A 16,033-nucleotide genomic window follows, 5' to 3' on the forward strand; every position below is an offset into this window, starting at 1 on the left:
AACATTACCATTTTCAATCCATGATATCACTCTTAGGTAATAAACAGTAACAACATATCAAAATCTGCCCTAATATGCTGATTTTAAACATTTGAAAAAAAAAAAATAAAACAAAACTTTTAGCGAACTTTTACTTCCTCCCCCACCACTTGGGGGAGCAGGAGCTTTTCTTTTAACGACTGGGGAGGATTTGGGTGAAGCGGGTTTCGATGATGTCACAGGGGTGGTAGAGGTCGTCTCTTTGACGTAAGATTTCGGAAACCAACCCGACTGTGACAGAATTAAAAAAGGAATTATTTACAAAACATAATTTTACCTTAATATAATAAAGCTTTTTTGTTTTTTTTTCGTTATTTAGTTTATATTATGATTTAAATATAATTAAACATACATACATAGTCAGATATAACAGGATTTTTATTTTATTTAAATTTAATTTTGGAATCGAAAACAAAAAAAAGGAAAAAAGTGTAGTTTTTAATCAAGCTGAAATAATTTTGCAAGTCATAACTTTTATTATTTGTATTTTATTTCCACATTTAATCTCATGAACCCACCTTTCCTTTACAATGACCAAACCACCACATATCTTGGTGTTCAGATACTGCTATAATATCATCTTTATCAAATGAAAGATGGTTTTCCTTTTTAGCAATCCATGGGTAAATAGCTCTGTATCGCTGACCGATGTCTGGTGGCTGTCATGGAATAAATGCTATTATGACATCACTTTTAACAATCATTATTTAAATATAGTATGCTATTACTACATGTAGTCAATATCTAAAATACAGACTGGTACGCAGTCATTTCCTTTTATACCCAATAAAATTATTTTACTATGTTTCAGTTGGGGGTTAATGCAATTTTATTGGTATCGTGCTTGGACGCGTGTCTTAACCAAGAGTCATGTCTGCTTATCCACACACTGCAATAGCTTCAGCAACTCGACTGTGGGCATGGGAGTGGCAACCATAGATAAGTCACTCAAGTTCCCACCCACAAGGATATAAATGACTAAACCAATCAAAAGTCATGTCTGCTTGTTCACACACTGCAATAGCTTTAGCAGCTCGACTGTGGGCATGGGAGTGGCAACCATGGATAAGTCACTCAAGTTCCCCCTATGAGGATATAAATGACCAAACCAACCAAAAGTAATGTCTGCTTGTTCACACACTGCAATAGTTTCAGCAACTCGACTGTGGGCATGGGAGTGGCAACCATGGATAAGTCACTCAACCAATTAAAAGTCATGCCTGCTTGTCTACATACTACAATAGCTTTAGCATCTCGACTGTGGGCATGGGAGTGGCAACCATGAAGCAAACATTACTATAGCAAATCATTAAACAAGCCATCACCTTGAGACTTGATGGAGGGTTTGATTTATGAGCTGCTGAGAATGCTGATGGCTGGCTTGTGATTGTTGCGTTGTTTGTCGGTTGTCTGCAAATATTTAAAAAAAAGACATTTGTTTAGTAAGATTAAATATAAATTATTTTAACAATAAAAATATTGTTTTAATACAAATTATTTCACAATTAAATTCTTTAATCTATTAAATAAACATTATTCTACGAATACAAATACACACAATGTTATATAAAGTATTTTACAAGTTTGAAAAATTAAATAAATCCAGTTTTACTAATATAGAAATTAAAAACAATATTTAAAATAAATAAATAAATATTATGTCACGTTCACAAAGGTTATTGCGCCACATTATTATGCCTTAATATATAAAAACCGGGGGAATTCCCTGATACTTCCCAGACTTTATACAAAGGAGGAAATCTTTTGAGCACTCAGGAGGAACTGAACCACTTTTTCTCTTTGTTTACCAACATTTAAGGAACTTGTGTGAAGGCATTTAAACTCTCGGCATTTAAACTTTTGTGCATTTAGTTATTGAAACGTCTAAACTTAAAGCCATTATAACTTTCGGGCTTTTAGACTTAAAAGTTGACCAACTGTAATTATTTAAGCCTTAAGTTTCAGAGTTTATAAATTAGGAAACTAACTAAACTACAATGGTACCGGGGGATGAAATAATTTCGATGTCCAAGAGTAAACATTATGAATATGAAGAAAAAACAAAAGTGAAATGTTCTTGGATCTGTGTGTTTCAATTTGTTTGCTGTCTTCTTGCTGCTGTGTTTGTTATGTTGGATTATTGTACGAACATCAACCACCAGTGAGTGTTTATTATAACAATGTTTACACATGTCTTGTTCTACTTACAATAAATAAGTAAATGGCTATTTAAAAAAAAGTTGTTTATAGAATTTAAAAATAATAATAAAGTACTTTTTTACCAAAATATATATTTATTTATTATTATCATATTTTGTCTGGTAGCAACAACAGCAGAAGGATCTTTTTGTGTTAAATGTAAATGAAGTACGACAGTATGTATATATTTATGTACATAAAACATCCAAAATCACAGAACTATGGGAGGCCACATGTGTTTTAGTTTGGCAGCCAAACGTTAAATAAGACCAATTAATAAAACCTAATGTCACAACAATGATTATTCCAATCATCAATTCATGTTTTAGTTTTCAGGATGCTACCACTACAAGTGTTTCGTTTTATCTTTCAATGCTTGTGTTTGTGTTATTGGTCAGTGTATTATATCTGCTAATGCTTTGTCCATGTCAGCAATACAGTTGGTTCATACAGGTATGATAATGAGGCTCATAATACATATTGTGTAAACCATACTATATTTAATTGTAATAAACAAGCCCTGGGGTAGCAGCCACCAGTACCAGCTATCATGTTTCATGGATAAATATACATTTGGAATGTTTTTATTTTGTGCACAACAATGAGAAATGATACTATGTGCCGGTTGACTTATTTAACTGGTACACAGTTTGTGATTTATCCCACGATCTGGTATACTGTTTGTCATTTATCCTACGACCTGGTATACTGTTTGTCATTTATCCTACGACCTGGTATACTGTTTGTCAATTATCCCATGATCTGGTATACTGTTTGTCATTTATCCCATGACCTGGTATACTGTTTGTGATTTATCCCATGACCTGGTATACTGTTTGTCAATTATCCTACGACCTGGTATACTGTTTGTCATTTATCCTACGACCTGGTATACTGTTTGTCAATTATCCCATGATCTGGTATACTGTTTGTCATTTATCCCATGACCCGGTATACTGTTTGTCATTTATCCTACGACCTGGTATACTGTTTGTCATTTATCCCATGACCCGGTATACTGTTTGTCATTTATCCCATGACCTGGTATACTGTTTGTGATTTATCACACGATCTGGTATACTGTTTGTCATTTATCCCATGACCTGGTATACTGTTTGTCATTTATCCCATGACCTGGTATACTGTTTGTCATTTATCACACGACCTGGTACACTGTTCGGTATCTACACACACATAATATTTCAGATTTAACTTTAAACTGTCATATCTTTAACATAGATTCATCAAATGATTGTTTTACTTGGAATGAAACATTTCATCAAAGTGGAGTGGAGTGAAAAACATCTTCTGGTTACGGTACGTTTATACAAAAGACTAACAGGGGGGTTATGGGACAACTTTACCCAAAATCCCATGGTTCCATAGCCATGTATTTACACTTAGTTCTGTTAGAGAAAGTCTGCATGTATATTTTACACAAAATTTGCTTACGAGTGAACCTTAGTATAGACACTATATATCTACATATACCAATATAGCATGTAACCCTACAAATAATATTTTCGTGGCTCATCTGGTATAAAAACTTGTATTGATAAAGACTTGCCGGATGACAAAATGTTGGAAATACACTATATTTTCACACCAGATGAGCTGCTAAATGGTTGTTTACAAGCCTGGTAGCAGAAGTAACATAATATATTTCAAAGGCGGCTTATACTGTGTTGGTGGGTTGTGTATGTGGAGACTTGTTAACTGGAATCACAAAGAAAAATAAAGACAAGAAAATTAACAAGGCTGCAGCTGTTGTGACTTCACTTATACTTGGAATATTAATGGTTGGTTATGTTTTACTTTAATCGTATAGATAATATAGAGTTATTTATATATTTTATACTAAAGTCATGAATGGCAGATGTTTCGGACAGTAACTTGGTGGATAGTAACCTCTTTTACACTGATGATGGACCAAGTTACTGTCCGGATACTAAACTCATGATCAGCAAATGTTTTGGACAGTAACTTGGTGGATAGTAACCTCTTTTACACTGATGATGGACCAAGTTACTGTCCGGATACTAAACTCATGATCAGCAGAGGTTTTGGAAGGTAACTTGGTTAACTTTTAAGAGATTTTTTCACTAAGTCAGTTACTGTTACAATAAACAAAAGCCTGTTAATTTAACATTTTTAACTTATTATTGCAGCATACACTGGTTTAACATTTAAGTTACACTTTACGATATACACTGTCTAACACAAATAACTCGGATATATCTCATACAGGCAACGGATATGGCACTAACACATACCACGATATTCAACCAACACAGCTGCATTATTATGATAGTTACTCTAATTGTTGTCTCACTGCTCTGTCTTGTACTTAACAGTAAGTAAACACAGTGTAAAATACAGATTTACTGGTCCGTCTTATACAAACATATCAACCTATATAGTAAGGTGGGAGAAGATGGGACACCTTTTTATATCATTTTCTCATCAAATTTGGTAGGAAACAAAGAAAATGCAAGGAATTATAAAACTGTATCTTCACAACTACCATAGACCGTTGTTAATTGTTTAAAACAGGATCCAGATATTTGGATATTATAAGCTAAAGATGTCCCATCTTCCTCCATTGTACTACATTATATATATATATATATATATTCGACACAATTGTCTTTATTTAAAACGTTTCGTTTAAAACTACTATTGTTCAGTGATCGGCTATAAGTTAAACTTTAACTTCAGAAATCACGATGATGGTTTTAGTTTTAAACCGGAAAGCTTCCAAACTTAATGGTAGTTATGTTTATATCATGTTGAGTCATGTTGCCATTTCCGACAACGAGGAGATGAATAAGTTACATTCATTCCCGAACCCCTATATAATGTATAAATTTTATACTGAATATTTGAAATAAATACTGTATCTATATTTATATTTTTAGAAATATTCGAGAACATTGGTAACTTCGAGGTAGTGATGATGATATTGCTGTCGATACCCCTCACCTACTTGCTTGTTGCAAGTTGTGTTGTGTGTTGGTGGGTGGTACGTGTATGTCTCGTGGTGATTGGGGTGTGTGTATATATCCCATCGGTCGTTGTGGGTGTTAATGGAGATAAGAAGAAACCCGAACCTACTTTTGTGTGAATTATAGCAATGTATTATTATTATGTGTATACACTATACACATATAGTACTGTGGGGAAAGATGGAATACAGTTAGCAACTAAATTTCATATTTACTAACAGTGTTTTTAACAATGCTCTTTTAGAGTGGTGAACATACGGTTATATATGTTTTCATGTCCCGCTTCTACGTTTGTATAAACTACTTTGCATGACACACAAGTTGTATACACAGTTTATAAACATTATATAAGTTGTACAAAGTTTTTCTTCAATGTGTTTTGCTTAAATTTATTCAAAATTATACTTAATACACGACACATTGGTCTGCATAATACACATTGAAACAATGCATATTTACCAGTTTTAACATTTGGTGCAACTTACTTTTTTTGCTAACTTTGTGTTGGAATAATAAACAGTAAACCAAGCTGCAAACTAACAAGGTGCTTACTAACAAACAATACAACAGACTTGTTTTGTAATAGAAATTCAATTACAAGTTTAAGTACCTCCTTCTTACAGTGTTTCTCTATATTGCGCAATAAAACAAACACCTATTGTTGATGTAACAATGAAAGATTAAAACAAACAAAGGATCAATTACACCTCGAGGGGAACCCCCCTGGCTATAGACAGAACAGACAGGTTTGTGAGATCATCATTGTGTCTATGACATCACAGAAGCAACAGTGGAATTATCATTCTAGGTTGAAAGATGGAGAAATGTGAATATGAGGCCAAACTTATGCAGGATGGGGTGGTGGTTGAGAAAGTTAAGGAAGAAGCAAAGGACAAAGCAGAGTCTAATGTTTCATGTTATCTGCAAGGTGGATTGGGCGTACTAGCGTGGATATTAATGTTGTATCAAGTGTTTGGGTTACCTGTGTACAAGTAAGTATGTATGTGTGTGTGTTGGGGAATGCTGGAAGCATATCCCAGTGAAGCTGCATTTGTGGGTTAAATGGGGTGAAGCTGCATTTGTGGGTTAAATTTAAAACAAGCCGAACTCCTACACTTAGGGGTTGGGGTGACGCTTTATTAAATAAATGCAGTGTGTATATTGCATATTGTATATTATATGGGTATGTACTTGGGGTTGGGAATGCTGGAAGCTCTCCCAGTGGGCGGTGTGAAGCTGCATTTGTGGGTTTAAAAACATAATCTCGATAAATTTAACTTCTTGAGCTACTGCAACAGTTATGTTAAAAGTATCTACTTCGATTTTAATCCAATTTAAACTTCCAGGTGTGATATTGGTAGATGTTGGATGAATCATTCATGTGAGGTTATGTTATTTATCATCACAATTGCTCATTGTTGCGCAATGCAGAAACAATTATACTGGGTGATTGTTGATATACTAAGGGTGAGTGAGATTTTTTTTTAAATTCCATAAGTTTGCAGTATAAGCAATGAAGACTGAGTTGACTCAGGTAAAATAAATTATAATTTTACAAAAAAAAAATGCATAACATGAATGAATCTCAAAATGTACAGTCCGGAGAGATTTAACAAAATGATGAAATGTGATACAGTCAGGCTAAGTGGGTTTCAGGTGTCAATCCAACCATATGTAGGTTGAGTGGCAACTACCATATACATACAAGCATAGGCGCCAAACCTGGGTTGGCAAGGTGGGCGGACCAATCCCGGAACTTTCTGCGCTGGTTTAATCAGTAAATATTAAAACCAACAATTGAAATATGTTTTAAAAGACTGTATGTCTAACTATTCCTGACTCTCTTGTGTTTTTAAAGTTTAGCGCCCATGCATACAAGGAAGTTGGTGATATTATGATATTTAAATCTTATACGAAATATAGAAATTACTAACATGATTAAAATGTACCGTTTTAAAGTATGGCAAATATAACATTTCGTAAGTGAGAAACTTTATTTTTTTCTGTTAATAACAACTATAAATACAATATCCATAGTGAAAATTTGCATTAAGCTAGAGTAAGCTAACACAAATTCAAAAATCAAATATCAAAAATCTTAGTTCAACACATTGCGCAACATAATATTGACATAGGCAAATACAAAGAGCCACCTCTGGTTTACCCTATGGTAGCTACAGTGAATCAATGTACACAGCTGTTAAATTTAAATATGTAGTGCAATACATAACACACAACTATATAGTACAGATTTTAACCCAAACAACAATATTTTGCACGCAGCAATTTGATATTTTAGCAGCAAACAAATCTAAAATATTAAAATTTAGTTCATAATTAAAATATGAAAAATTGTTTTTAAAAAATCTATGGTGAGTGCTAGAATAAAGTTACAGTGAAATTTGTAGCGATTTCCCTCCTGACACCCTAAGGTTACACCTATGACCACACCTATATTTACAAGTTGCCTTACCAACATATTAACCAGGCAAATACATTACAGGTTCTACAAATAGGATGCCTTGTTTACCTGAAGAATGTGATTCTATCAAGCAAATATGACTACACAAAACCAATGCCACTGTTTGTAAGTGAAAACAGTGTTTCCTACAACTTTATTTATATTAATCTCCTACTATAAGTATGTGAATGGTTTTGGGTGGAAAACACTGGTAAAACTATTTTTTAGAAACACTGGTAAACTGCTTCCATTGGTAGCTTAGTGTTCTCTGTAATCTAGTTACAAATAAGTTCCTTATAAGCTTTAGTAAAGTACGTTTACAAAAGTAATTTATTCATCCCTGCATAGCGAAGCAACGGCAGTCGATATACCATGGATGTTCTGTTTCATTTCATCGCTTACACAGTTATCGCATATTTCACTTTGTGGGTGGTTGTTTTCATGCTCATGATCTATAAAAGCAGACACGCTAACCACTGCGCCACGACACCACATCTTTACGTACAACCTCATAATATCTGTATTATTTACAGTTCAGCTTTGCTATCACAACGGGTATAATATTTGGCGCATGTTCAGCATCTAGACCAGGACCAAACAAGAGAGTCAACATCATATCTGGGTTGTTTCTATCATCTATGATCATTACTTGCATGGTGTGTATTGTGGGGTTTGTTTATATTGAATATATATATATATAATGGGGGTTCATGTCACCACAACTTTTAAAATGAGGGCATAGGCGCCAAACCTGGGGTGGCAGGGTGGGCAAGACTAACTCTGAATTTTCTGCACTGCATTAATCAGTAAACATCACATCCAGTAATTCAGATTTGTTTCACAGAATTCTGTTTCTAACTATCCCTGCCTCCCTTGTGTTTTAAACAGTTTGGCGCCTGAGAACAAAGTTAACATCATATTCTTTAATATTACATTTTTATACAAACTTTCCCATGAAACCTAACAAGGTTACTATACAAACAATCATGACAGTTACAAAATGGATGAAACTTTCCATATTAGTAACTTAAAACCAAAATATATAAATAAACAGACACTGGTCTATCTGTACAAGTCAAAATCATGATTATAACAAAATTTACCACAAATTTTAAGTTTCCATACAACATATTGTGAACCTTTTTATTTACTTTTTTTATTAGTTTTTTTACAACCTTTTTTTTCTTAATACAGGCAGTAGACTTATGTTTGATGACGGAAAGTAAATGGAAAAGTTCAGACTACGCCGCGTTGCTTATTCTGCCAACGTTTGTCTTTATATTGGACTTGGTGATACTAACTTGTAAGTTGTATATATATATATATATATAGTCACATTCACATACATAGTGTTGGCCTATAAACATAGAGTGTGTTATAATAGATAGGAAATGTAGAATGTACATACATCTAACATGGATGTGCCTTGAAATAGACTTTAATTGAAGGACTGGTTTACTATTTGATGCTTAGTTTAAAACCTTATATTTGATTTTCCAATTAATTTAACCTAGTGGACATTTTTCAACAAATTTTTATCACAGACTGGAAAAAGCTGACATTCTCGGGCCCACTTATCATCACATTTGGGAGCATTCCAATTTTCTACCTAACCCTACCGTTCATCCATACAAACATTGCATTACAAGTGTCTATAGTTGGCTGTGCAGCTCTTAGTTATCTTGTAGTGTGTTTGACCATGAAACCAAACAGCGCGAACACAAAACCAAAAATTGTTTCAGTGTAATGCAATTAACTATTTTTCAAGAACTAACTAAAATAAGAAGAGCGCTGGAAGCTCTTCCAAACACAACCTATTATACATACACTGTCACACTTATGTAAATATGAGTATTATAAACTGTAGGAACTTGTGTTTACTTTTTATGCTGGAAGCTTCCCAGTGAATAAATTAACTAAAACTACCAACACAGTAAAAATACATAATTTCTTATACTATAAAAAAACTGTCCAACACTAACATGCTAAATGTAGATATTATAAACTGTTTTATGTTTGTTACCCTATTACTTCCTTTGTAAAGAAAATAATAAATAAATGTTAAAAGTAAAACTTATTTATCCTCATGTGCTAACTGCCAAAACAACTTTAGAAGTTGAAAAGATAGGTGTTATATAAATTATGTGTGTTTTGTAGATATTGGATTTTTACCACAATTGTTTAGTGACCAGTGGGTCTGGAAGTTTGGTTTAGCAGCGAGGCTTTTATTCTGCACTTTTACCCTTGTCGTTTTTACCCTTGGCGTGTTTTGTAACGACTGTTGTTTTACCGCTAATTTTCTTCTCTTAGTTGTTTTAATTAATTTTATCTTTGCTACTGTTTTCAAAATAATAAGATATTTATGTTATGTAAAGTTGGTTTAGAATAACGAGTTGCCAGGCAACAACAGCTTGCCTTATATATAACATTATCATTGCCCACATGGTATAATAGATAATGTATAAGTTTTGTTTCTATGTTAATAAATAACAATTCACTTACTTGCTTGGTTTGCTTGATTGGGGTGGAGGTTTTACATGCGCTGGTACTGTAAGTGTATGTGTTAATGTGTGTGTACATCATGCTCGCTGTCGAGTTATAACATGGGTGTCTTCTTATACACCAGACACACATGGTGTGTTCATACACCTCATGCTCACTGTAAAGACTCACCTGCGTTTATGGTTTTGATTTTCTCGACATAGTTTGCAGGAAACCATCCTGCCTTCCCTCCCTTCGTGCCAGCCAACCAATCAGGTTCAACGTCTTGTGATTCGTCAACCTGAAACATCGTAGTCATGGTTACGATGTGGTTCAACCAATAACAACTCACCGTGGTTCAAAAAAAATGGTTAATAAAAAATCAGGCCCTTAAGGATTGGGGAATGCTGAAAGCTCTCCCAATGGGTGGGGTGAAGCTGCATTAATTCTACTTCATGGCTCAGTTACATAAACTTACAGTAATAGTTTCTCCTGCTTGAATTGATAATTCATCTGGATTCCTGGCAGTGAAGCTGTAGAGAGCTTTGTATTTGAACAAATGTGAAGGATCTGTTGACGCAACGATAACTGGGTGAATATTTATTAATATAAAAGATAGAGTGTATTTCCGATGTTTAGCCTGCCATTCGGCAACACTTCATTCCCTGCTGAATGGCAAACAAAACGACGGAAATACACCACTTTTATACCAGATGCGCCGTTGAAATATTATTTACATTATGCCTGGTAGCAAAAGTAACAGAATGTTTATTGATACATTGGATATATTCGTGGTTATGAAAAAGCTTTGGCTCATTTTTGTTGTTTTTCTGTCAGTTCAGACAGTTTTGTGTTATTACTATAAAAAATATTATAGAACCAAACAACCAACCTTTAGAAAGAACAAGATTGAAACCTCGGCCATTATTCCCAGAAACTGCTGTGGTACCAGAATTTAGTGCCACGGCACCAACGTTAGGTACCACGGCACCAGTGTTGAGTGCCACGGCACCAGTGTTGACCACACTGACTTCAGTCTTCTCCATACTTTTCTGTTTACGACGTTCTTCTTGCATTTTCTGGATTTTTAATTTCACCTCAGCTTTCTTTTGTTCTTCTTCAATTGCTAGAAATATTTAAAAATGAATCAGAACTTAGAAATAGTCTAACATGGGCTGGGTGAGGCTTGCCATGGGACATGATATTTAGGCGCAAGTTGGCTCTTTACCCCAATATTGTATATGCATATTCTAATCTATACGGATAAGGTCCTACTGTGAACAAACCATAGGACCTTGAATTTATGCCAGAGTTGGCCCAATACCATGTAGCGTAAACATAAACAACACATAACAAACACCTTTCCTCTTTGCTTCTTCTTCTTCTTTCATCCTCGCAGACTCAGCTTTTCTTTGTTCTTCCATCTGCAACATAACCAACATAATAATTGTTACTGGTGGTGCAAATCAGTCGTTTTAAAGGGGTTCTTATTTGTGCCGAATGCACTGTAATTGATCGTTAAAAAGAACCAGTGGAAAAAATAGGGCATTTCAACAGAAACAGAATCAGAGGTATTCCCACATAACATAGTCACAATTTTTTTTTTTATTAATTATGATGTCATAAACACAAAAATGATGTCACAAACTTGTTCTTGTCTTCGTTTGAATTCCATTTCTTCAACTTTACGCTGAACTTCATTCTCTTTACGACGAATAAGAGCAGCATTCGCCAACTTTTCTTGCTGTCTGTAGTTTAAATGAACAGGTCATAATATTTTACATGGGTGAGGTCCTACAGGCATGGGACTTGAGACACATGGGGCTTTAGATTTAGCATTTTGGGTTTAGCATAGATTGAAATTTAGCCAATTACCCCAATACCCAGAGTTCTGTAACCAATCCATATTCAGCAATTGGTTTGGAAAGGTACCATAATTCATGCCCTGACTGACTTTGTAAAAACTAAATTGTTTTTTCTTGTTGAATGTCTACAAAGAGACAAATATAGCGTGAGAAATCAGCCTGCTTTAAAACTTAGTAAAATTTGGCGTTTCTGGCAGATATTTAAGTTCAAATATTAATATTTACTTTTTAGTTTCTTCCATTGAAGTTTTCCTTGTTCTCGTGATGTCCTTCTGTCTCCTCGCCTCCTGTAAAGTCCGGATCTTATCTTGTTGGATACGGTTCAAGTTCTCGCCAACCAGCACCAGTTTGTTCAACTCTTGCCGGGATTTCTGCGAATATTAAGTTTAATGCATTTGTATTTGCGGCGATATAAATATTTTTTATCATTTCCCAGACATCAAGACTTCATAGGTAAAGATTAAACTTAGTTGGACAAATAAAAACACGAAACTCACGTTTAATTGAGTGGAAAGTTGTTCTAGTTGCGCTGCCGAACTTTTCTTCTTATTTTCCGATTCTTCAAGTTGAACACGAAGCCTCTTAAGCGTGAAGACCTTGCTTTGATAATCTCGTTGAGCTTGCTGGACCGCTTCATCTGGGTGGTATGTGTGTTAGTCAAAAGAAAAAATAAAAATAAAATACACAAACCAAAATGTTAAAAAAACACACACAGATAAACAAGCAGAAACAGAAACACACATGCATTTAAGTACCAACAAACAGATATACAAACACATATATACAGACACACACACGCAAACTCACCCCCGTGGCCCCCGCTTCCCTTGTATTGAATCTTGTCGCTCAAGCTTTGTTTTTCGGGAAGAATCGAATTCCATTGTTGTTGAATATACTGAAACAATATTTATTATAATGTCAGGATATTCATTATGATGTCATGATATTCGTTATGTCAAAATATTCATTATGATGTCATGGTATTCATTATGATGTCATAATATTTATCACTTTTTCATGAAAGATAAAAACAATTTCTTTAAAACCACACCAAGCAACCACATATGTTAGAGATGAAAATATCCAAGATAAGAACAATGGAATATAGGAGTGACAAAAACTGAAGATTAATTTACCAAAATACAAACTTACTTTCCAAGGATAGTCAAATTATTACAATTATAGAAATGTCATCTTGTATTACATCAAGTTAACCTAGCTATGTATTAGGTTTGGAAAAACTTTATAAACCTTTTTTAATTTTATAAAAACAGAACTTTGAAAATTGAGTCGCCAAAGCTTCGCTATTAAATTATAATAAATATTTAGAATTTTAGATCGCTACAAAAATACACTGGTTTATGTTTAATGATGATTTCCATGGTAAAACTTGTCCCTTTTATTGTTAAAAAGTATAATTTTATTAAAACAATATCAAATCCGAGGCGGATGTTAAAAATAAAAACATATTTCCTTCAACACACCCACCTCAATCTGCTCTTGTTGTTTCTGTACAAGATTATGTTTCAATTCTCTTTGTTTATTCACCGCTTCAAGTTGTTCGTTTTGTTCCTTTAACCGAGATTCAAAATCACGAGCTCGTGTTTGGAGCTGCTTCCGTTTCTCCAACTTAAGTGAAAAAAGAGATTTTATATATTTCGCATATATTGCTGCTATAATGGGATGTTCCCATGGTTGCCACTCCCATGCCCACAGTCGAGTTGCTGAAGCTATTGCAGCGTGTGGATAAGCAGACATAAATTCCCCCGTTTCTCCATTATTACAAGTAAACACAAAAATAATAATGACATACACACCATCAAAACCTAATTAACATTAATTTAAAATAGAAACACCATTAATACCAGTGTATTTAGTTCAACATCCAGTGTTTTGGTTTTTGCTCGTAAACTCGTCACCGATTCTTGTTCTCGTAGTTTTAACTGAAGAAGTTCCTTTCTTCTTAACCTATTGTGATGTCATATTAAGTTAAATTATATTCAATGTTACCTTACAAATGACAAATTAGGATGTTCTCCAGGAAGGCACACAAAGAATTATATTTACTTGTGCCAGACAGTGGTAAAACAAGGAAATTTTCAGTTTAACCCCCTTTAACTCAACATTTTTGGAAAAAAGAAGGGGTTGTACCCTAAAATGCTATTTGTGACTGGGTTGGAGGATACATTTGGCCACATTGGCAACATCAAGCATTAAACCCAGTTTCCCCTCAGTACGAATCATATCATAAGTCAGACTAATCAAGCTGTATGAACGGAACACCCGTGCTATAGCAACTGTTGTTGCTCCGCCAGGAGAGGATAGAAGTTACATTCATTCATCTTACATTGATTCATTGACACCAAACAAGCCCTACCTTTCCCATTCAAGTTGGCGCTGACGTTCCATCTCACGTTGCGCGGCTTCCTTCTGCTCCAGTGCCTTTCTCCTTTGTTCCTCTCTTTCACGCTCGATCGCACGCTGCTGCTCCCGTTGTCTCTCAATCTCTTCCTGCCTTTTTCTTTCTTGTTCCTGTCTGCTCCGAAAAGAGAACATTGAAAAAAAGACGATTAGGCAGATAATATTGTTTTAAATTAGAAATCAGATTCCAATTGTATCCAGAATGTTGGGGAATTGAGTTATTAGACCTACATCTAACTTAGAGAATAAAATCACCATTATTGAGTGTCTATAATCGCTTTGATGGGGTCTGAATAGTAGCACCCTTGGTGTTGTGGTAAAACCATTCCTTAACAAAAGTCATATTTAAATAGTTAAAAAAACACCGAACAACAACAAAAAAAACAAACCTCTCTTTTTCTCTTTTTTCCCTTTGTTCTCTCTCTTGTTGTTCCAAACGATTTTTCTCTTTTTGTTGACTCTCTCTGTAAAAGAAAATAAAAATGTTACATAAACTCACATAATTTTAGTATTAATAATACACACAAACAACAACAGGTAAGCACACTAACAAAAACACAAACAAAAGAAACAACAAAAACAACTTACAGCAAAGCCAGCCTTCGTTTTTCAAGTTCAAGATTTCCTTTTTGAAAATTATCTCTTCTACGATCCTCGAATGAAGCGAAAACACCGCCATCTAGTGTGTCGTCATTCTATTGTGTGAATGATGTTGTTTAGTGTGGGGGTAAGATGGTACATGTAGGTTGGAGTAAAATGGGACTAGTAAGACGGTACATATTTCTATTTAACTTTTAAACATCCCATTTGGTAGTAAACAAGCACTTTATAGAACCATATAACCGTATCCTCACGACTTTAAAAGAGTGTTGATAATAGTTTAAAACACAATTAGGAAATATTGGATATTATGTGTTAATGGTATCCATCTTACTCCACAGTACTTTAACTACAGAATGCAAGTGATAAACTGTTTCTTCAATTTCACCCAATACATTTCCAATTTAAATGAGAATATATATAAAATATAAACATAACTTACATTAGGGGCCATTGCACTTAGAGGTGTGAGCAACCCTAGTTGGCCAGGATTCTGAGTTTTATTTTGTGAAGTTCGATAACTCGGTGGTATTAAGTTTGGGGGTAGAGTGGTTGGGATGGGGTTGCCTGGGGATAACGAGAGTGATTATAAATATGCTGGTTCTGTGATAGCTGAATTATAAGTCTGAAAGTAATTTTTTTGAGTTCTAATTATCGCATTCAGTGGCTTGGTCAGAACAAATATGAAGGGAGGTTCAAATTAAAAGGTTAAAAATTGTGTCTAAAACCACCCTTTTTGGCTTAAACACACCCATTTTGCATCTAAATAAACACATTTTAGCATAGTAAAAAATATCTATTTTAAACAAAGAACTAGATATCGCAACTTTATATTTAATTCACGGGAGCAAAATTGATGACAAAGTAATTCTCATTTGAATATGAAATGAATGTAAAATTTAACAAATAGTTTGTGTTTCCAGAGAGAAACAGTTTTAAAGAGGGATGGGTCACCTTAAACC

General features: G+C 34.3%; 4 protein-coding genes and 1 non-coding gene across 8 annotated transcripts in view; 3 read left to right on the forward strand and 2 right to left on the reverse strand.

Moving 5' to 3' along the window:
* The window catches only part of LOC108949985, a 436,537-nt gene that overhangs the window by 56,284 nt on the left and 364,220 nt on the right, over positions 1-16,033 (forward strand). The window lies entirely within an intron of this gene.
* Positions 1-16,033, reverse strand: part of LOC100179552 (intersectin-1) — a 31,178-nt gene that overhangs the window by 8,945 nt on the left and 6,200 nt on the right. For both annotated transcript variants that reach the window (XM_018814291.2, XM_018814292.1), the window contains exons 8-25: positions 15,514-15,638; positions 15,060-15,166; positions 14,861-14,935; positions 14,428-14,586; positions 13,916-14,018; positions 13,539-13,679; positions 12,858-12,945; positions 12,548-12,687; positions 12,276-12,421; positions 11,834-11,933; positions 11,546-11,609; positions 11,078-11,311; positions 10,664-10,755; positions 10,378-10,486; positions 10,207-10,252; positions 1,365-1,449; positions 558-698; positions 129-270 (exon numbers count right to left, since the gene is read on the reverse strand). In XM_018814291.2, coding sequence (XP_018669836.1) covers positions 129-270; positions 558-698; positions 1,365-1,449; positions 10,207-10,252; positions 10,378-10,486; positions 10,664-10,755; positions 11,078-11,311; positions 11,546-11,609; positions 11,834-11,933; positions 12,276-12,421; positions 12,548-12,687; positions 12,858-12,945; positions 13,539-13,679; positions 13,916-14,018; positions 14,428-14,586; positions 14,861-14,935; positions 15,060-15,166; positions 15,514-15,638 — 2,097 coding nt within the window. The remainder of the gene's footprint in view (positions 1-128; positions 271-557; positions 699-1,364; positions 1,450-10,206; positions 10,253-10,377; positions 10,487-10,663; positions 10,756-11,077; positions 11,312-11,545; positions 11,610-11,833; positions 11,934-12,275; positions 12,422-12,547; positions 12,688-12,857; positions 12,946-13,538; positions 13,680-13,915; positions 14,019-14,427; positions 14,587-14,860; positions 14,936-15,059; positions 15,167-15,513; positions 15,639-16,033) is intronic.
* LOC100184202 lies at positions 1,723-5,905 on the forward strand. Of its 3 annotated transcripts, none has more exons than XR_003396444.1 (6): positions 1,723-2,200; positions 2,568-2,691; positions 3,478-3,555; positions 3,909-4,037; positions 4,407-4,591; positions 5,157-5,905. XR_003396444.1 is itself a non-coding variant. In XM_002128284.5 (6 exons), the coding sequence occupies exons 1-6, from the start codon at positions 2,037-2,039 to the stop codon at positions 5,360-5,362; spliced, it is 807 nt and encodes a 268-aa protein (XP_002128320.1). In that variant the 5' UTR covers positions 1,833-2,036; the 3' UTR covers positions 5,363-5,905. The 3 variants fall into 3 exon arrangements, 2 of the variants coding, with proteins under 2 accessions (XP_026692931.1, XP_002128320.1); XM_002128284.5 differs by having other exon boundaries at positions 1,833-2,200; positions 4,486-4,591; XM_026837130.1 differs by lacking the exon at positions 4,407-4,591 and having other exon boundaries at positions 1,724-2,200.
* On the forward strand, positions 5,984-10,205 carry LOC104266283. The gene is made up of 6 exons (XM_009862090.3): positions 5,984-6,235; positions 6,590-6,710; positions 7,747-7,830; positions 8,238-8,360; positions 8,899-9,007; positions 9,249-10,205. Exons 1-6 carry the CDS (start codon positions 6,060-6,062, stop codon positions 9,449-9,451), a joined length of 816 nt encoding a protein of 271 aa, XP_009860392.1. The 5' UTR covers positions 5,984-6,059; the 3' UTR covers positions 9,452-10,205.
* Positions 10,817-10,872, reverse strand: mir4119 (microRNA 4119). The gene has a single exon (NR_034515.1). It is a non-coding gene; the product is annotated as a microRNA 4119 (primary transcript).

Source organism: Ciona intestinalis, chromosome 12 (genome assembly GCF_000224145.3).
Source record: "Ciona intestinalis chromosome 12, KH, whole genome shotgun sequence".
In the NCBI taxonomy this organism is placed as follows: domain Eukaryota; kingdom Metazoa; phylum Chordata; class Ascidiacea; order Phlebobranchia; family Cionidae; genus Ciona; species Ciona intestinalis.